Here is a 22,495-nt window from a genome sequence, read left to right as displayed (position 1 = left end):
ATATGGGTCAACTTTGAACAGATTTCCAGGGCCACTTTTGGTTCCCAGTCCAGCCCTGTACCTACGGGTCACTTAGGATGTGATTGTCCAATGCAATAGCCACCCCTTTACTACACGAGTATATTAAAGCTGCTATGACCTGTAACCATGTGGCAAAGCCCCCATTCAGACCCTCCTCATTGGCTGGGAGGCTGAAGCCACGCCCCCACCGGGTACTAATCCCTGTTAACATCACGTTACGTGTGCAGTGCTCTGATGCTTCATAGCTCCTTATAAACCCACATGTTAAATGCACAATACATGCTTCTACCGAGATGCTCTGCACCAAACGGGAGCAAAGCCACGTGAAAATCACAGAAAAGATCGATCAACACAAATGAGAAACAGGCGGTTTGTACGTTGCATGAAAAGAAAGTTTATTCAAGCGCATGAATACGTAGGAAGATCTGAAAAGGAAATGTGGCCCGGGCTCCATAGATCTTGAACAGTGAATATTTAACATGGTATAAATGGGCATTGCATCCAGGACCCCCTTTCCAAATGCCATCCGCTGCAATTACTGCATGGGTGTCCCAGTGGTTGCAATCATTGCGACATACACTAGAAACCAGCAGTGTTACAGAGAAAACAACCCATCGCTGTGCCCAGAAACAGAATCCAGCTGCCGCCCAGATGTTGACATCCTTGTGTGTGTCATTGACTCGGTGCCAGGCAGCACTTTTCTCTTCTAGATCAAAATGCAGTCCCCAAATCCCGGTGAAGCCAATGAGTGGCTGATCTCATTGTGAGTGCGGAGTCCGAGGGCTCCCAGAGAGGTGCACTGGCAAAGTGGCAAGCAGTCCTAGAAGGGGTGCGGGTACTCAGGCATGCTCATCTCTTCGAGGTGTCCTCATTTTTTTAATCCAATCTTTTGGAGGCGTATTTGACTCCATCACGATACTCATCAACGACCGTGTATGTCTTTGTTTCTACGACGGGCGCTGAAACACAATGAATAGAAGGGGTTGATCATGTTACCTCTCGGCTGAAAAACAGACCACACAGGGGCTGATCCCCCAAGACACTCCCGGGAGTAACCCTGAGACAATCCCATTCACACAGATATTCCTGATATCACGTCCCATGAGCAAGTTAGGAGTAAGTCAGGATTACTACTGGTACCCTCCTCCAGTCGGCTCATGACATTGGTGTGGGGGCCTTCCCAGGAATGCTATCCAATCCACACTCTGAAGCCATCTATCGGCCCTTTCCCAAGCAGCGCGCAGTGAGCGCATCTGGTAATTCAGACATACAGAGCATAGCGGAACACCAGAAGAAAAGCAAGTAAACTAGGTTTGGATCTCCCAGCTGTGAATTTATTCTGGGATTTGGGATTCCATTTAATGCATCTGGATGTGCTCCTCATCTGACTTTTCATTGTACCACCACAGAATTCCAGGGAAGTTCAGTGACCACCTGGGAAGTGCACTTACTCCATGGGAATTCTAACTCCCACCTGCACATTTCAGTTACTACCTATGTGGGCCCTTTAAAACTGTGTAAATTACCACCTGGGAATTTAGATTATAATCTGTGCAAAATCGACCAAATGCCACCTCCCTCCTGAAAGTTACATTGAACCAATAGGGAACTGCATTGGCTCTCTGTAATTAAATTGCCTTTAATTCAGACATTTCATACTTGCAGTGTGTCCTATTTGGCCAGTGAAATATGTTGAAAGGATGAGAGCCTCTGAGCATGCCCACACAGCTGCTGTTGGCATGGATTCCTGAGCCCCTTGAATACTCTGCCATGATAATATTATGAAGTCATCCTGTGGCCAGTTTGGTGGCCGCTAGCCTTTGTCTGGTCATAGTCAGGGGAATGGGTTTTATGGAAAGTTAACTGATTTGCCTTCATCTTATGATGCCTACACTTTGGGGGTGCATCCCTGGAGCCAACAGAAGTACCTGTATAAGAACATAAAATAACATAACAAAACATAACATAACATTACATAACATAACATAACACAACATAACATAACATAACATAACACGTGTATTTGTAGAGTACACATTGACTCCCAGAGGGGTGTCTACCCACTATTGACAGATCACAGACGTTTATCAGATTAATCGGTCCCCATTAGCAGACAACCACCGCAGCCATGCAACAGCCCCTCTGTGGTCATAGGAGCAGATTCCTTCTGTGAGAAACAGGAATATGTGGGGCAACCAGAGGAAGGCAGAATTCATTACCTTTGGTAGTCTTGGAGCTTGAGGTTCCTTAGGAAGCAGAGCCTGCACCTTTGCCGGAGCCGTAACCCCCCGAAGAGGAGCCTCCAGCTCTGCTTGAGCCGAAACCCCCCGAAGAGGAGCCGTAACCCCCTGAAGAGGAGCCTACAGCTCTTCCAGAGCTAGAACCTGAGCTTCTGCTGGTCCCCGATCCCGATCCTGAGCCCCTGCATCCAAAATAAAAGGAAACCATGAATATGCCTGGTAAATAAGGATTGACATCACACCAGTTCTTCTTCACACTCACAGTTCACCTTAACTCTATGATCTTGTGAATGTGTAACATGTAACTGGCCTTCATGTCTCTGGTGATCCTGCGGCCAAAGGCACAGTTGTGATTTAATATCTCCACGACCCCAAGGTGGCTTTATTTGGTCATCAGAAACATTTTGATCAATATTCTGTTTACACATCATGAAAAGCAGCACTGGCAGATCTGAACATTTTGGCTTTTGTGCCAGCATTTTCCAGGCACTGCCATGATGGTGTCTGGCCATCAGATGGAAACAGCTGGCAAAGGGTGCTGGTGACTGGCCAAATTATGACAGTGCCTAGAAAATGCATCTATAAGAGCTACAAGTGTTCAGTGTGAGAAACAGGTGCAATAAGGCACATACTGAACATAAATTAAGTGACTAAGGGCAAACTTGGTTTTGGCATTTTTATCACTTTGTGCAATTAGGTGTTGCTTGCGACTACCAGAAACCTAAACTATTGCATCAGAGTACAGATAGGGATTAATTCTACATGAAGAGGGACACACAGCTGGTAGGTGTTTTTAGGTTATTTGCCAACCCATTAACTGCGAATGGCCAAGCTAAACACCGCTTCATGGGAACTCATTCGGTTCGGTGTATTCAAGACTTGCTGTCAAACTTTGCACTCGAAGAGCCAGCCAGTGTTTTTTTTATTTATTTTTTTAAATCAGACTTCTGAGAGTTTATGACTTAATTGGAGTAGTACACTCGCTACTGGTCTATTACAGATGTATGTGGCAGGTTGCCTTCAGCTACTCGATTTATGAGCACTGCTATTAGAAGTCCAGGTACTCGCACCTGCTACCACCAATGGCCAGTTGACACCAGTTGACACCACTGCGGTTGTGCATGGCAAGTGCCTTTCAAATGCCTACACAAAAGCCGAAACGGTTGGCATTGTCAATGCTTGTTGTGCTAAATGCTGGTTCACAGCTACAGATAAGTCATTGAACTTCGTATGACTGCTTTGAAATGACAGTGATACCCTTTTGAAAGCACGTAGTTAGTCACAGAGACCCCAGAGATTTGTTTGTTTGGGCAGCGAGGGGCAAGTTGTGGGTGGCAATCTCCACAGAGACTGGCCTGGCCTCAGGCTGCCAATGGGTGGGTAAAAAAGCCAAAAAGCACCAACAGGGTGTCTGTCCCTTCCTACATCCCATCTCTTCCGTGGGATGTTTACCTCCCGAGCCAAAGTATCGACTTAAAGGCAAGACTGAAAGTGACACCAAATAGCCACATTGAATGGAGCCTTCTCATTAGGCGACGTCTGCAATTCAGTTGAATGCTGTGCACTAATAACAGCGTCGCCTTGGCTTGTAATTCAGAAGAGCCTGGCATTCGCCTTCCATAGGGCAAGATGAAGTTTGCTTTGGAGTGGCATGAAAAATAGTATTTTTGGGAACAGGCAAAGACGTATTGGAAGCGGGTAGTTGAATAACAAGAAATGCTTGTTCCGTGGCCTGTAGTAAAAATAAAAGAGTGTATACTTCATGTATGCCCGTGAGTTTCCAGGGAAGGCGTGAAACTGTCGTTTTAAAGTGTTTTTTTTCTGTATGATTTGGGGTGTTTAAGATGCTCCTCTGTGCAGAATGCAGCTGGCAATAGCAGGTCATGAATGTAGAAGGTCATGGGCTGATTACTGTTCATGTGGAGGAGAGAGATGAAATAACAGGAGTGTGTCAAATTGGTTTGCAGCTGCTCTATGGAATTTCCATCTAGCAATGCGCAGCAATGTAGAGCTTCTTACAGGGAGACCTACATACATGTTGTATGTGACTTCAACTTGATTGTCATGCATGGAGAGCAGCCAGTCTAATCGAACAGGCCGATGTTCTAGTGTTCCCATTAGTTTGCATCCAAAATGCATGGATAGATGTGCATACATGAATACCTTTTTCTGGCCCATTCTTTTGAAGGCTGCATGATGCAGGAGCCATCTAGATGAACTTCACACTGATATTCCCGCAAATGCTCTCCACACCGTATGGGGGAGTTCCAAAGCTGGATCATGGGGCTCAGTATTCTGATCCCCACTGATCAGCTGCATTTCCTGAGCCAAGAACATAGAAACCAATGGAGCAATGACCTGTCGGACATGGCCGCTTCCATTGCTCACCTGCCCGTTTACCCGTGCGCTGGGCAATGGCAAGGGAAGCCGGGATCCACCTCGTGCAGCACAGCTTTCCATGTTGCATGCATCGACTCATCAGGCGAATGAAACAACCTGGACATATGAATGCCTAAGCAGTCGGCGTTTCACCCTGCAGTGGTAAAGGACTACTTGATGAGTAAAGAATTCACAACTTTAACCAGTTAACTCACATAATAAATAAATCCATGGCTGAAGTCATTTTGTGGTAGGCATGACATTTTAGCCTGTCTCTTCCAAAATAATTGGTAATTTATAATACTTCCCTCATTAAAACAAAACAAAAAAAAAAGCCAAAAACCAACATGGCCTTGGAGAAGGGGAAATCATTGACAAACCTTCATGAATTGCTCATTCATTGCCCAGATAGTGGATCTAAGGAGAGCCGATTAATTGTGGTACAGTTTCAAAATGGAATTGGTTTTACCCAATCTCTGTATAAAAAAAAAAAATCAAATCGAAGCTCATTACGAGGTCTCCTATCCGGTAAAAATGCCAGGAAGGTTGCTTTAAACCAGCACCAGCATTTTTACAGTATCAGCGAAACCCAAGTGTGCTTGCGGGGGATCTGATCTACCAGGCCCCTATTGGCAAAAGATGCTGAATCACAGGCACTGGTGCTACCGGTGCCGGTGATTCCAGCAATCCCATGTAATGGAATAATATGTGAATTCATGGAATGGGAGCTCATCTCCTCCACCCATAATCTCCCAGAAAAACCAGGATGTCAGGTGGTGGAAACAGTAAGGCAGTTTTACCAGTATCGTAGTCTCCCACTGGTAATTCCAGCAGGATACCGGTAAAACTGTAATGGGTTATCATGTCATGGGTATATTGCCGATGACTCAGGACTGTTAGAGCAGGACAGGTTTCTAGCAGGTCCTCTTCCCCATATAAGAACCCATTTTCCTAGTCATAAGGTGTGTTTTGTGTTGGCTCTTGTTTTGGTGAATGCCACACCCCTCACGACTAACATCGGGTGGGCAGAATACGAGATCTTTCCATATGATGCACCTGGGCATCTGAAGATGGCATGAGGCTTTGCTTCACGGTTGGTCACGCCGGCTCTTCCTTACCCATCCTGGCCATCCAGCAGGTGTTGGTAGGTCGCAATCTCCTGCTCCAGCCGTGACTTGATGTCAAGGAGTTCGTTGTACTCATCGCTCTGGTGCTCACTCTGGCTCCTCAAATCGGTCAGCTGCTCTTCCACGGCGCTGATCTGGCTTTGGAGCGTGACCAATTGTTGGCAGTAGCGGCCCTCTGTCTCGGCCAATTGCTGCTCGAGGGAGCTTTTCTGTAAGATTGACACGGAATGTTATGGGTTAATGAACAGGAGAAGTATATGATCTCTCAGGAGCTGCATCGTTATGCGTAGTGTTTATGGCAAGCGGATGTTTGTGAGTGACAAGATCAAAGCCTATATTTTGCCGCTAGCGTGCTCCATTTAGCTGTTTCGATGAGATGGAAAATACATTTTTCTGGTATAATGTCCAAGTTTGTTGGCTTGGGTTCCTGCGTGTCATGACCCTGATATGGTCAACAGAAAAAGCCTTTGACAGGGTGGCATGGTGGACTGTTTAGTCAGACAAAGAGCCTGGAAACATTCTCTAGCAGGAGTGTAGGCAGAGTTAGGCTCTGCACAGGACTTAGCATAGACCTGGGAGAGATTCAGTACTAAGAGGAGCAGGGGTACTGTGCAAGCTGGAGACCAAGTAGAGTCTGTCATGCTTCAGAATAGAGGACATCAAGTGAACTGAATGTGTGCTGGCATTCAGTGTATTCATTTATTGTTTGGGCACATACATATCTCCCTGGATTACAGCCAGTGCTATGAGCTCCCTTCAGAAGAACTTTGAAGGACCGGGTCGGCCCTCTGCCAAGAGCCTTATACTAGTCTATATATATACACACACACTGATTATCTTTGAATTGGCTCCTAGTGCCAGGTGTTACTTGCAGCTGTATGCTGTAGCAAGATATGTAGAAATGAAGTTATTAGATGTGTTGTTGCACCTACTCATGATAATTCTCAAAAACTGAAATGAGATTTGTTTTGTATTTGTTATTTCACACTCCTTATTCAGATAACACAGCTGGAAGCTGGCAGAGCATCCCGGCATACCAGCACGGTTGCTGCAGCTAGACTAGGCAGAGGAGGGCCACCACCAAGATGAACCATTGCATACCATTGACAGTTGGGACTGCAGCTCAATCTGAAGTGCTTGCAATGAGCGCTTCAGGTCTGAGGACTCGCTCTTGCTCGAATGCACCTGCTCCACCCCTGTAGAGATGTCCTGCTTCAGCTTCTCGCTCTGCAAGTGAAAAAAGACAGAATTGAGTTTGGGCTTGTGGTCTCCTCTGCTGAGCATTGGCGGCCATCTTGGCTAGCAATGAGGCCTTCACCTTTTGCTTGAACTCCTCTTCTGCCTCCTGTCGGTTCTTCTCTGCCAAGGCTTCGTATTCCTGCCTCATCTTGTTCATGGCATCGAGTAGGTTAATGCCCGGAGCAGCACGCATTTGAACACTGAGTTCTCCAGCAGCGACGCTTTGATGGCCCTTTATCTCCTGAGTGAGGAAGCCAAGCAACCAGTTAACACAACCGACATTCCAAAAGAACCAAAATGCCATTCTAGCTCTACATCTATCACTGGAATTTTGTTAAACAATATTATTTGTGGTGCTATGTAAATATTGAGATGAGTGATTAGTTGTCAAGGGAACAGAAACAAATTCACTGCAGGGTATGGAACCAAGCAAAGTTATGGAAAACAATGGCCCAGCATCAGAGCAAGTGGTGTGGCTCGGCAGATATGTTGGACGACAACTCCCATCAGCCCTAGCAAGCACAGTGAATGGTTAATGATAATGGGATGCATAGTTCAGAACCTCCGTAGAGCTGTAGGGTAGATAAACCATAGTGGGTAAAGCAAGGTTGCTGTTTTTTTTTTTTTTTTCTCAAAAAGTGATACATGCCTGGATATTGATTAGGCTACCTGCAAAGTAATCAGATCAGGTACCCAAAAGGAAATAAAGCTATTGAATTCAAAGTAAGAATGACTCTTCGCTTCCTTCAAACAACCAAGGGGAGTCAACATTGCGAAGATGGGGAACAGAAAACGTGGCCACTAAGGTGTCTCTGTTTTACGCTATTGGAGCTTAGACTGCACAGAGCGGAAGCATGCACATTGCAGCCATCTTTTTATATGCACTGTGTCTGTAGTGGAAAAAGTCACAAAGAATACTGATTCTAAACAGCTGACATGCTTCTGTAACCCCGTCTCTGCACGCGAGGAATCACCACAGGTCATCGTTTGGGTATAGCCCAGGTACTGACAATACCGCCCCCTCACATAACCCAGCAAGAGATGCAGGCTCTGATGCTGTTGCCTCACGCCCACACGTGTACTCTTCAGCTCATCACCCTATTCCACTATTATCGACTTTTCAGGGTAAAACTGATTTGTGATCAGTTTCGTAAAATGCCTCGTGATGGTTTGTCCATTTCGTGAATCGTCTCACAAGTCTACATTCTGCGTTCTGAAATTACCAAGAAGGCCCCAGAAGGGTATGGCCATCTGCAAAATGGGCCTGTATTGATTTCTGGCCATGGTGGATAGTGACAAAGTAGCAGACGTGTATAGAATTGAGGTGCGCGGAATTGATAAGGTGGCAAACAGCATTCCAGCGTGTGTCCCTGATCCATATACCCTGATAGAAGAGGCAGTCTAGAAGACATCCAACCATGTCATTCATTGAGTCAAAAATATGTGCAGTGACTCGCACCGTGGACAATCTTAAGGCCACCAGGAAATGACGCACATACCTCCTCGTGGTTCTTCTTGAGGGCGGCCAGCTCCTCCCTCAGGCTCTCCGCCTGGGTCTCCAGGTCAGAATTGCACAGGGTCAGGTCGTCGTGGACTCTGCGCAGGCCGTTGATATCTGCCTCCAAGCTCTGGCGTAGTTTCTGCTCGTTCTCATACCTGGGAACATGTCAAGAAAAACACTGACAGGTCAAGGCGATTATCCCACTTTCTTAGCTCCTGACTGAAACCCATCTAACTAGCGCTGAGAAGCCTATTGGGCCTAAAGTCCCCGGTGTCACAGCCATGCTTGGCGGCAAGGAGGTTTCATTCAGAAAAGAGATTTAAGGTACAGAACCTCAGATTGGCACAGAGGGTGGTAACGTGCAGGCACTTACTTCTGAACGCCACGTGCTCCTTAACTCTTGTTTGCTTGTGTTGTTCCCAAATTCAAATTGAAACTGGTCTTGCCTTGCAGGTCTCTGGAGTTTTGGAAAAAACTGCACTTTGCTGGTCAAATATAAGGGGCCACACATATAATGTGTGCGAATAACATGTGCAAACAATGTGTGCACAGGGCTACAGTCTTACAGGCTTTCACTGAACTCTTGCTCTATTTCCCCTCGTGTGACTAGGAACCGAAAGAGGCCCAGGAAATAATTGTCAAAGTGACACCATATTGTGCATTTTCAGAAAGCCCAACCCTTTTCCTATGAGAACGTTTGGAAATAAAATAGGTTACCACATAAAGGAGGCCCAAGGTGCAGAGGGCTACCAGCAAATCTCCAGAGTTCCTTATAGGCCAGTCCAGCCCTGCCCAGGGTGCAGAGGGCTACCAGCAAATCTCCAGAGTTCCTTACAGGCCAGTCCAGCCCTGCCCAGGGTGCAGAGGGCTACCAGCACATCTCCAGAGTTCCTTACAGGCCAGTCCAGCCCTGCCCAGGGTGCAGAGGGCTACCAGCACACCTCCAGAGTTCCTTATAGGCCAGTCCAGCCCTGCCCAGGGTGCAGAGGCCTACCAGCACATCTCCAGAGTTCCTTACAGGCCAGTCCAGCCCTGCCCAGGGTGCAGAGGGCTACCAGCACATCTCCACCACCTCCACAACAGATATCCATTTGTGATAGTTGGCTTTTTCCCTTTCCTTTGAAGTGCTAAGACACTAAATATGCTCACCCCTTCAATGCCAAACTGCACCTATGTTTTGATGTACTGTAATGGCATATTCCAACAGGTCACGTGGGTGCTCTTTAGAAGTGGCCATGTTAGAAAGGCACCCCCAATACATTCTGCTCTGCTGATGTCACTTTGGCTTAAACTCTACTAAATGTTCCACTTATCTTTTTATTCATGGACTTTAGGCACGATAATGCACATTCATGTATCTATAGTAGCCCCACATTGAAGCATCTCGCCCATCGTGTAACTATCCTTACAGTGAAAGTCTTGCAGCTGGCACCAAAAATCCATAGCTCCTGTTCTAAGATGGCCGCCAGCGAGCCAGTGAGCACCCATATTAGACGAGGGTCTTGTGGCTTGTGTGTCAGGTGGGGGCATTGCCTTATTACAGATATTTTTCCGGGGCTTTTTTAAACTGGTGGTGCATCAGGACGCGCCACTGTTGGCGTGTGGTGCTTACTCACTTGAGCTTAAAGTCATCGCATGCCAGGCTGGCATTGTCGATCATCAGAATGACGCTTGCATTCGCGATTTCAGCAGCGATAATCTGCAAACACAAGTTGCAAGCAGAGTGAGTACAAGGTTTCTTGTATGCATGTTTCTGTTTCATAGAATTTCCACTGCAGATGACAGGGAATGCACACCAGGGGCCGGAGTGAAGAAGCTTTGCACCAGTGCAAGTGCAAAGGTGCACAGCATTAGCAATAGGGCAACACGTTTTTAGCAACAGGGCAAACTTTGCCGTAGTGCTAATACTGTGCAACTTTGCACTTGCACCCGTGCAAAGTTTCTGTAGCCTGGCCCCAGCTTACCCCCTAATTACATGGAGCTGCATTGCCTCAATGTGCTTTTACCTTCTAAGTGTCACAACAGTCAACCAACTCTGTGTGTGCTGAGTTGTGGAGGAAGTCTACAGCCTACGCTGGACCATTTCAATGAAGGATAACACAAAACAAGCATTGGAATAGACAACAGTTTGGGGTTTGGTGTAGGCATGGGATAGCCATTTAGGCACCGCTGCCCATGTGATGGTAACTGCTGCAAAATAATGTGAGCACCTGGACATCTGAAAGCTGTGCCTGGCAAATGCCTGTCTAATATCTATACACAGGGCACATCAGCTGGCTTTGCCAATGCTTATTGTGAACATGATTTCAGTTATAGGATCTACAGAAGGCTTATACACCAAGTAGCTGACAGAACACGTGGGTAAGAGAATATTATTACAGTAGTAGCACATTTATAGTTGCAATTAGACCGTTCAATCTCTGGAGGTTGCTTTGAAATAACGGAAGGAATTTAGGGCACTGCGTTTGATGTTACTGCCTGATAAATCCATCTCAGAGAGATCCTAGGAGGATGGGTATTGAATGGGGAGGGTCGGGTAGTAGGTGGGAATGGCCATAATGATTAGCCTGGCCAAGGGAATTCAATGGGTGTGTACATTATCAAACCTCCACAAGTGTGCGCTGCTCATCATATATAATATTCCTTCTAGTTGTACTATAAAGCAATGGTTTTGGATAATAGGTGGCGCTTAGGCTCTACCTAATAGCCAAAACGAAAAATCCGGCACATCCCTAGTAGGACGTCGATTTGTCAGCCTGAATGCAAAGTGCTAGGCATGTCACATATTTGTAGTCAAGGTCACAAAGTGCTAGCCAAGGTAAAGAAAAGTGCTACTCATGTCTTGTGGCACTAGTCAGCCTTTCTTGTTTGTTTGTTTACTTTATTTATATAGCGTGCCTGACCCAGAGGTATCTGGGCGCTTTAGAATGCGGTTACATGTACAGGGCAAGACAGTCTGGCAGAAGATAAAGCGCCTTCTTTTATGAAGTCCTGTTGTTATGGAATCATTTGGGGTACCTTGTGCCGAGCACGTGGGTTGTTTCATTATATATCACCATAACAATTAAACAAACCACACATAGTCACACACAACAGCACATGCCGACTGCCAACCGAAAATGACACCTGTGCTCAGCCATCTGTGTAAACTGATCGGAAACTGCCAAAAGCACATCACAGCTCCCTTGCTCTTTTCTCCCGCTCAGTCCTGCTAACTTACACCCCATTGCACTCTCGCTTACAGAGCCGACAGAGCGCCAAGGGACCACCCAGGTGGTGACAGTGCGCGCTACAAGAACCTTTAACATAACTTAACACATACCGTCGGCTTTAGAAGATTGCCCATTAGATCTGCTCCTGTACAGATGGAAATAGTTTTAATGCGTGAGTTTGGGAGGTAAAGGCTTGTGTGAATAGGCATTTAATTAAAACCCCCTTTGGATTGTGATGGCCCTCAGAGCGAAGCAGGTGAAAGTGGTGCAGGTCTCTTTTGCCACTCATTTGACATCCCCCTACTGCATTCACCAACACATTGATTACAAGTAAGGAATTACCCTCTCAGGTTAACAGAACCCTCTTTTCCTGAGTTTTCACTTGATCACGTCCTATTTAAGTTTTGGGAGCTTGAAGCTGCTCCCTGAACAATTGCCCAGACTTAGTAGCTCAGCAGCCCGGGGCTCTATTGTGTAGTATTTCTTTTGGGAGCAGCAATGTAGGAGTTCCTGAAATTGGAGATTATGACATTTCAAAGGAAATGGCAAAACATTCTGAGAAGCAAAAGTCTGTGCTGTAAGTGCTGGCCTGGTGCCACTGAACAGGAAATGTTTGAGTGCACGTTTTGGTTTTGGTAGCACCTGGTGCCTTGGGGTCTTACTTTGAGGAGAGCAGATTATTTGTAGTATGTTTATTCTCAATCAATTGTGTTCATATTTATTTTTACTGCAAACAAATATTTGACCAGAGATGAAGTGACTTTTTACAGGTTGTAGAGTGTCAGTGTTAATCAAACTCCTTTGAATGGAAAATGAGACGGTGTGAAATGAGCCACGTGACCATAGAGATTTTCTTCATTAGCCCCTTCAGCAAGTGCAAGACCCAATCAGGTTGCTCCGAACCTTGGCTGTACCTACCAATGCAAGCCTGGCTTCTGAGCAACCCGGGTGCTCTCTGCATCCACCCTCCACCCAGCGCTGCTCTCTTCGCTGTGCTCGGTCCCTTAATTTGGGCAGTAGGTCGTTACCTACAGGGTTAACCCGCCACCTCGGGGCATATTGCCTCAGTATCACAGTTTCACCTTCATCAGGGTCTAGAAAGATATGCACCATTTGTGACCTGATTTTTTGTTTGTAACTAGTGCTGTGGTTCACTTTTTGGAAGATGAACTAACCTACCAAGCCAATACCTTAGGACGTTATTGCATGTTTTTAGAAGTCACAATACTTCCATTCTTGTATTTTTGGGGCGAAACGACTTGTTTGACAAATCAGATGGCCATAAATTGCTGGAATAAAAAAGACAGGTAGGATTCTGCTGCCGTCTGTTGGTGAAGGATCAGATCAAAATGAGAGAGAAATCAGGCAGGAAATGTGTAGACATCCCAATATGGCCACAGAGAGTGGCGGGAAGATCTCTGGGAAACGTCCAGGGAAAATAAGAAGGCCTCCGTTTCTTTAAGAATACCTCTGAGCCTCCACGACTGGGGCCAGATTACAGACACGTTGCACTGGTGCAGGTGACATTGCCACTGTGTTGGCACATGGGTAAAGTGTGCACTATTTCTAATACCACTGGGGCATGTTAAAAAACCATTGAACCATGAGAAGTGTAGTTTGCCATGGTATAAGCACCCGAGAAAAAAAAAATGGTCCTAGTGGAGACACATACATCTTTGCACCAGGGCAAACCTAGTGATAACACCATGCGATTGTGCACTTACATTAGTGCAAAGGTTCTGCAATATGACCCTTGGAGTCATGTTTTAAACACAGATATGTGGATGGGAGTCTGACCTACTCCATCCGACTTTTTTGGGAAGGTTCTCCGCTATTCGAGCGCGATACAAATATTATATCATATCATTCCATTAAGTAACGCATTGTTTGCATCATCAACTTTGCTGACATCTTTGGCAATACATGTCATTTGCCTGCCCTCTTTTATCAGCCTCTCCTTATTTTCTAGGGGTGAGTGTAGACACGGTTCCCTGCAAAGAAGGGAAGCACTTTAGGGTGGACAAGTGATGTGTGATCCCCGAGAGGGCAGGGTTGGGGTGCCAGGTCATGTGTATTTATAAGGTAGCAGGGTGACCAAGTGGCACCTGAGTTGATGCTGCCAATAAGGGAAGAGAGTAACATGTTTCTTAGGGCATAATTCATGGAACATTTGCACAGTGCAAAAGGACTTTGCAGCAGGCTAGAAGTTCCATGCATCAGGCTCTTAGTGCCTTGCCGGTGGTTTGCAGATGAGACTGCGGTACACATTATACTGGAAGATGTGCCAACAGGCATGAACACATCCATGACCTAGAAATACTGCTAGAGAGCCTCTGGCCTAGGAGGGTTGTACCCCGAAGTAGCGAGACACTGGTGTCTGGGAATGCATGGGTGCTTGCAGGTGTGGTTGGTGTCAACATTTTGGAGATGATTAGTGTACGGTAATGAGGGTTGCAAATCAAGAGGCTACAATCGAAAGACAGAGACCCAGGGAAGTGGAGGAAGGAAATAAAGAACATACGAGAAGGAGGATGTTGCAGGCTTCATATGCACGCGTTGTAGGAAGGAGAACAAAGTCACATGGTGACAAAAAAGCACCTGCAAGAAAAAGAAGTGCACAGGGAGAGAGAGGGCAGAAGCAAAATGAAGGTCACTGACTGGGAAAAGAAAATGCCCCCCTCCTGCGGCTCTCTCCTGCGTCGTCTTTGGAACAAGTTAACAATGCTGATCAGGCAGGATTCCCCCTTTCCACACTTAAACCTAACAGCCTACCTTTCAGAGAACATCACCCCAGTCACTGATCACTCCAATAAACCCTACTCCTGCCCTCTTGCTCCTTCCCCTGCACCCCCTGCACATTCCAGCTCCTCTGCTTCACCCACACCCTACCTGTAGCCACCCTGGGTGCATCACCTATGTATAGCACTCTGGTGTCACCCAGCTAGACTTGCTTTGTAAGTCCCATACCATCACAGCTTCATGCATACCCACATTAGGGAAACGGGTAAAGTTACAGTGAATGGCATTTGAAATAGTGCTTTACCTTAGCTTGAAGATCTGCAATTTGTTGGTAATACTTGCTGTAGTCTTGAGCAGCTTCTCCAGTCGAGCCCCCGGGCTTGTTCTTGTCATACCACTCTCTGATTTTACGCTCAAGCTCAGCATTGGCATCCTCCAGAGCCTTTACATTGCCCATGAAGATGCCCAAGCGGTCATTGAGGTTCTGCATGGTCTCTTTCTCACTGCCGGAGAGAATGCCATCGCCACCAGCTCCACCACCATGGCCACCTCCAAAGCCACCACCATGGCCACCTCCAAAGCCACCACCAAAACCACCTTCAGCACCAAAACCACCACCGGCACCACCAGAAAAGCCACCGTCATGGATCCCAAAGCCACCATCCCCAAAGCCTCCCCCTTGGACCCATGAAGACGTGCCACCATCAGCAGCAGATCCACCACTAAATCCCCCAAAGGATCCTCCATGAAAGCTTCCACCAGCCTGCACTCCACCACCGTGACCGTGCCCTCCACCACCGTACCCTCCACCACCACCATGCCCGTGGCCTCCACCACTGTGCCCTCCACCACCGTACCCTCCACCACCACCAGCTTGCTTAACTGCAAACCCACTGGAGGAGGCTCCCTTAAAGCTACGGAATGACATGTTGTCTTAGCACAAGTGCACCTGATCTAGGAAGGCAGCAGGGGAGGTGCTGTGTGCTGTGGAATCGCGTCTTCCTTATATACACATGGGACAGGGTGTGTCAACAAACTGCACGCTGTTTCTCATATCGGCACAAAGCCTTTGCCAACTTATTATCTCTTGCCTATTAGATGATCAATTATAGCAATTATTAAGCAGCCCTGTTTTTTTTTTGCCCATATGTGCTGTTGGCCTGAAGCTGTTTGTGATACTGGGGCGGGAGACGGGCGAGGTGCAGAATACTTTTCAGAAGATTACACTTCTCCCGTTTTGAGGGAAGTGCTTTAAACACAATCATTTAGTGTCTCTTGGCTTCTGCTCCGGATCTTCACACACTCGTGCGTTGGTTGCTGCTTCCATCCACACCTGGCCATGTTCAGGCACTTACACATGACTGCAGACACTGTTTGCCGGCATGGCGGAGCCCGGGCGACTGCCTCCCGTGGTGGCTCTCAATCAGCACATTGGCGCATAACATGGGTGCCAACTTCTCCATTTACCCAGGTGCTGTCTGTAGGGATATGGGATCGGTAGCACGACCACTAAACGATCTAGAAGTGATGTCACAGGAAGTGATGTCATAAGAAAGATATTGGCTGCCCCGAACGATTAATGGTGAGTGCAGGGAGCAACAGTTTGCCAGGACGTCAAAATGACCCTTTTTTATCTTCAACCCAAAAAATACTCTTTGATGGAACCCATCAAATGCCTGCTTATTTTGCCAAATACGTGAAAATGCTGTGATTAAATCTTATTCGGGCAAGAAGATGTATGGGGGGAGGGGCCACAAAAGCTTCTATGCACTATGCCCACATTTCTATCACAACTTGACTGACAGGTGTTTCAATAATATAAGTAAAGTAGACAAAAATACTTAGTATTCATCCTTCAGCTTAGGTAGCAGAGGGCGGAAGTGTCCAAACAGGAACAGCGCAGTAAGTACAACGTTGAAGGAATGTTGCTGAAAAATAGCACCTTCTCAGTACATAAATACTGAATATTGCAGTAATCAGCCTGGATTGCAGGGACTTGCAGTGCATAAGGAATGTCAGACATGGACTGTCAATGAGACAAAAACAAAAACACAATTGCCTTTAGAAGACGTTCTTTGTGTCCAGGTGACATCAAGGGATTTACTCATTCACTAGGGGGAAATGTAAGGTATTGTGACCAGGGCACCCTGTATGCCAGAGACTGTCATCTAGTCAATTTACTCAAATGATTGAGACTTAGTGGCGCAACGCCATTAAATAGGCCTTTTGTATGTTTCATAAAGGTTCAAAATGTAGCGCAGTCTAACCGCGTTATGTTGATGGTACTTGGCTACATCTTCAGTGTTTATTAGAGGGGCTGTTTGGGGAGCTTGATGGTTTTGCTAACAGCGGAAATGGCTTGGAGATGCCAGTTTGACAGATCGGACTTTAGGCGCGTTGGTGCAAAGCACGATACAGTCCGAGGTCTGCGAGTCAGATCCACAGAATTCTGCCTCAGCCCTCATGTTCATGGAGCTGTTGGCTTGATTGGCCCGATGGGTGGGTCGTTGGTGCAAAGCTGTCCATGAAGACCCTGGAGGCAGTCAGTAGCATTGGGAAGTGCGGGTGTGAGAGGAGGAAGAAGGGGGCAGAGTAGGTCCTTTTGGCTCGAAATTCTTCTAGTAGCGAGAAGTAGCACTTCTTGGCTTGACAATGCAGGCAGATCATATTCCCAGAATCTCTCGAGCTGGAGCTCTTTTCTAGTCCCCTCCCCCCTCAGGTGAATCTTCTGAGGCACCTCAGCTGCACTCTTTCTTTCCCTGTGGGTACTGTCTGTCCTGAGTCTCTGCTCCTCTGCAGCAGGCAAGATCCTTCTTTCTCACAGAAAGTGTTTCTTCTGTTCTTCAGGGATGTCAAGGAAAAGGGGGCTTCCCTTCTTGATTCTCTGGCCTTCACTTGTGTAGAATGAGGCTCTAAGTCCTCAAAACTCAAACCAAGTAACCAATAGAGTGAATATGGCTCAGGGGCAGCGCGTTTGACTTGGAAGCAAAACAAGAACAATAATAATTATATGTGCCATCCCCTTTTTAGTACATTTCCTCTTATGGGGTGTATAGTTTCCAAGCCCCCTCTGCAACGTCCAAAAGTACATCTGATTCAGAGAGTATACGCAGAGGCTTAGACAGGGTAGGACCAGAGCAGGCAAGGGCTTCCCAAAATCTGGGTGGGCATATATAGATGCTAATGTCACTGTGGTGGGTCTAATTACATTAACCTCCAGCCCCTCTCTATCTATACTCTATCCTTTGCAGCCACTCCTGGCATGCTTTGCTTCTGGTCGAGGTGCAATTTGGCTGATGGTTAGAATGTTGGGCAGTCCAACGTGACGGAAAGTATGCACCCTGTGCCTCAGCCCCCAGCCTACCTCAGAACTGTCTGTTTCATGCCCCAGTACTTCCCATTTCTCGCCTCCTAGAAATCCAAGGGCCCTGGCTAACTTTAGTAACCCTTTGCCCTGTCCACCGCCTGCTATACCAACTCCAATGTTCTCGTATTAGCTTAGCTCAACCTCTGGAAGCCCCCCTTCACACCTAGATGACGTGTGAATGTGTAACTTGATAGGACATGGGGACTTCCTGCATTAGGCCCAGGACAGGTGGTGCACGAGGAGCTGTTTTGGCACTGTTTGCAAATGTGTTTATGTTAAAACCACCAAATCCTTAATTAAAACCATAACGTTCTGTCTGTTCACACCACAATGTATTCCATTGGCAACATGCGGGTTACATTTATAAGTACCTGCCACATCATTTGTATTTTGGAAAGGCATTGCCACCAAGGATGATAGAACATTGTAAACAGCAATTTAATTTGACAGTAAAACCTTATTATTTCCAATGAAACTTCCCTGCTGCCAGCCACTCTTGTGGGCCAATCAGTATGTCTGATTAATATCACACTTTCGCTGACAAATATCTTTTCATGCAGATAAGGTCAGGCGGCCTATATTCATATGTACAATATTAAACAGTGTTCATAATGCCAGTGGGATTTTAAATACATGTATCACAGAAAGCTGCTAGACTGTTATTCACATGCACATTCAAAGCTGCAGGAATCTTTGATTCCTGAAAGTTGCCATATTGTCTTCCAGCTGATGGTGCATTTTGGTCTGCAAACTCCAGAGGTTTACATGCCATGGATGTATGGTCACAGAAATACCCCATGGGCCAGAGTCCAGACATCCTTTGCCTTGAATCCAGAATCTTTACCTTCACATCCACAAAGACTTAACGGTGCCCTTGTGCATTGTGTCAATAGCTAGTGGGACTTGTCCAGAATTCTTTTAGGTTGATGCACTTAATTCAGACCTTAAATGGCAAACCTATGATGAGGGGGTTTATACTGGCACTGTAGCATCCAACTTCCGAAATAAGTACACCTTCTTGCTAACGCTAACGCTGAAGCCTGGATTTCTCCATCTGACACTTGCACTCTGACGGCCCTATACGACTACAAACTATCTATCATTCACTCTCCTTGACTGACTGGCAGAGATGGATGCTTAGGACACCTACTCTGTTTCCGCGGCAATGCTTCACAAATCTCCAATGCCACGTCCTCTCCCACCTCTTTTGAATTCACCATCTCCCCTATTGCACTGCCTCACTCGGTTCACATCATCTCCACCCATCACCGTCCTGGTCCTGCTGGACATTTCTTTGATGATCTTGTGCAACTCCTTGGTTCTCTTTCCATTAAAAATCACCTCATTCCATTAAGTTACTTTAACCTTTCCTCTCCAACCATTTCTTAGAAATATGAACTTGCGTCTTCTCTTAGTGACCATGCTCTCCACTATATCCACAACCTAACTACCCACCCACGTGGAAACCCTTAGGATCTCTTATTCATCTCACCTCTCTCTCAGCCACTAATACTACTGTCACATGATCCATATCTGAACACTCCATTTTTTCCACTATCATCATCTTTCCACCCTCTGACCTTTCTTCACCACTTGCTTCAGCTATTAATAAAAGGAAAAGTACATCTTTTGCCATTCCCCCTTTCTCTCTGACCTACAGTTTTCATTCTCCTCCTTCAACCCAGTGCCTCTTCCACCAGCACTGCCTTCTCTAACTTCCAATCCCTACATATGACTCATTCTCCTCTCACTTTCTACTGCTTACTTTCACCCCTAAATCTCAGCATTCTCAACTATGGGTCACCCCATTCATATGATCTCTCCTCATAGACATGTGTGCACAAATGGAAGGTACCCACTTGCATGGGGACCTGCAACTCTACCTCTATGTCCTGACACCTCTCAAGTCCTCACTTGATAGTGCAAAATGGGAATTTTACCTAACCCTCTTTGTCTCTCACTCCAACCATCTTCGCCGGTGACAGGCACCCTAAACTCACGCCTCACTCCTCCTAAGTCGGCGACTGTCAACTCCACTCTCACAGCTGATGACCAAGCTGAATACTACACTGCAAAACTTCCAAAATTAGAGACTCTCTCCTGACCCTCCTCACACTTCCTCCTCATATATTTTACTCTCTACTGCCTCTACCATCATCCCCTGCCTCTATCTCCCACTTTAGCCACACTAATATATATGTGTCATGATCCGCCCCTGGAAGCTATGGCACGATTGGAAAGCACTGCCACGGAGAACCTGACAGTAACGGCCTAGCCCTCAACCAATATGGCCGCCATCACTATTTAAACCAGCCCCGCCCACTTACCTGCGCGTTGTATCTGTGATTTCCATCGATACGCTCGCTCGGCTACTCCTCCGAGTAGCCTCCCCCCCCAGCCTCCTTCCGTTTTCTACCTGCCCTGCACACCACTTGTCCAGCCTACGATTTACCTTGCTTCCTTCGTTCTCCGGCGTCTGCCGCTCTTCATTCCACTCTGTTTTCTTACCTTCGGCGCCTCGCCGTTCCGACTCGCGGTATCCTCCGCCACTCTCGCGCCTCCTTGCGTTCACCTCTATTAACTTCGGGGTACTGCCTATTCTTTGGGTTCGGGACTATCCATAGCTTCTAGTCTCTTCCTCTCTTTCTTAGCATTCTGCTTTCATCGCTCTCTTCTGAATCATTTACGGATCCTTCTGTGACATCTCACATATGGTTTATTATTCCTGCCAGTTAGCTTCCTATGGGATCCTGAGAAGATAAGAGTCACCCCAGAACTTTACCGGTCTGCCTCTTGCAACTATACTCGACTCGAGTATCCTTCCTGGAACTGCCTGCAGGGTTTTTTGTGCCATCCATCGGCTTTTTCCCTGTCTTTTTGGGGCTTGGCTCCTCGGGGCCCCCCTCAAGGCAGGTCCCATTCCCTGTCGAGGTGGCCTCCGAGGGAGCCAGGCCTTACTTGCATGACAGGAAGTCAAAGGAGAAACCATCTAAGGAACGTTCCAAGGTACTACGGAAGAAGTCATCCAGTGTCCCAGGATCTTCAGGTGAGGAGCAGGGGGCAGAAGGTGATCAGCGTGACAGAATACAACGCCCGAACATAACCATGGCTTCTCTGGAACAGTACCAGGAGTTGGTTGCCGCCTTACAGAGCGTAACTCTAGAAGTACAAGCCCTGAAGACCGAGAACGCCGCTTTACGCCAACAAATGGTCTTCCGTAGAGATGACCAAGGGGATTTGCCGCCTATGCCTCTTACATTTGGAAAGTATGATGGTTATCCCGGCGGTCTAAAGGAATTCCTAGACGCCTGCCAAATTCACTTCACCTTTCGACCTTATGCCTTTGAAACTGCGAGAGCTAGGGTCGGTTTCCTTATCACCAACCTAACAGGGAATGCCTTGGCCTGGGCCACCCCTTTGGTGACCAGAAACGATCCCGCTCTGTCCAACTATGACCAATTTGTGGATCTCTTCAAGGGGAGATTCGATCGTCCTGAGGTCCTATACACCACACTTGAGGCAATACTCGATGTGAAACAGGGGAACGCAGACGTGCAGACCTACATATCCCGATTTTTAAGACTAGCGGCGAAGACAGACTGGCCTGATTCGGCTAAGCAAACAATATTTAGGAGAGGTCTCCAGGACGAACTAAAGGACGAGTTGGCTAGGGTAGCTCGCCCACCGTCGTTCCAAGATCTCATGACACTGACCCTACAATTGGAATACAGGCTATCTGAACGCCGACAGGAAAGGAGGAGACCTCGGCTCAATCTACCATCACCTAGCCCTGCTCCACATCCCCCCAGAGACATGCCGACATCAGAAGAACCGATGCAGATAGGAACAGCCCGAGGTCCTTTGACGGCTACCGAACGCAAGAGAAGGAGAGACTCCGGCCTCTGTTTATACTGCGGCTCCTCAAAGCATTTACTCAGGGACTGCCCGGAAGTCCCTCCACGAAGAAAGGAAAACTCCAACCCTCGGTCCTTTGCAAGGGAGGTCTCGGGGGAACAAGAAGCAGCCCTTGCAACCTTACCCGACCCTCGGAACTAAGAGAAGACAACAGTCTAATGATCTTTCGAGTACAGCTATGGACTACAGAATCCTCCCCCATAGAAGTACTAGCTATGCTGGACTGCGGAGCCGCAGGAAACTTTATGGATATCGAATGGGCTAAGGCACAACAAATCGCCATTAAACACAAGGAGAAACCTATCCCTGTAGAAGGGGTAGACGGCGAGCCCTTGTCCTCAGGCCCCATAGATTCCGAGACTTTACCCTTGCATTTGGTCTTAGGAGAACACCATGAATCTATGATATTTGACCTGATTCGAGCAGCACATTTTCCTTTGGTGATAGGGATTCCATGGCTCAGACGGCACAACCCTCAGATTAATTGGACCACCAATGTTGTGCGTTTTGACTCTACTTATTGTAAGGATCACTGTACCATCAATCCCCCTACCCAGGGAGAGAACAGGGAGCACCAAGCACCCCAGCGTAAGGTGGTAGCTGCCATTCCCCTACTATACCAGGAATATGCTGAGGTTTTTCAGGACTCTGTACCCAAGCTCTTACCTCCCAATCGACCAGAAGACTGTGCCTTAGATCTCCTTCCAGGGTCCGTGGTTCCCTTTGGTAGAATGTATACTTTGTCTCCTTCCGAA

The 22,495-nt window shown here is 47.0% G+C and overlaps 1 protein-coding gene across 1 annotated transcript; it reads right to left on the bottom strand.

The window, feature by feature from the left end:
• Positions 1–5,754: 5,754 nt before the first annotated feature.
• LOC138520471 (keratin-3, type I cytoskeletal 51 kDa-like) lies at positions 5,755–15,386 on the bottom strand. Its single transcript, XM_069632843.1, has 6 exons — positions 14,763–15,386; positions 10,124–10,206; positions 8,506–8,662; positions 7,086–7,247; positions 6,869–6,994; positions 5,755–5,976 (listed from the first exon to the last, which is right to left on the bottom strand). The coding sequence occupies exons 1-6, from the start codon at positions 15,384–15,386 to the stop codon at positions 5,755–5,757; spliced, it is 1,374 nt and encodes a 457-aa protein (XP_069488944.1).
• Between the last annotated feature and the right edge of the window lie 7,109 nt (positions 15,387–22,495).

The sequence above is a fragment of the Ambystoma mexicanum genome, chromosome 13, assembly GCF_040938575.1.
Source record: "Ambystoma mexicanum isolate Mex_15411 chromosome 13, UKY_AmexF1_1, whole genome shotgun sequence".
In the NCBI taxonomy this organism is placed as follows: domain Eukaryota; kingdom Metazoa; phylum Chordata; class Amphibia; order Caudata; family Ambystomatidae; genus Ambystoma; species Ambystoma mexicanum.
This window is presented reverse-complemented; position numbering and strand designations above follow the sequence as displayed.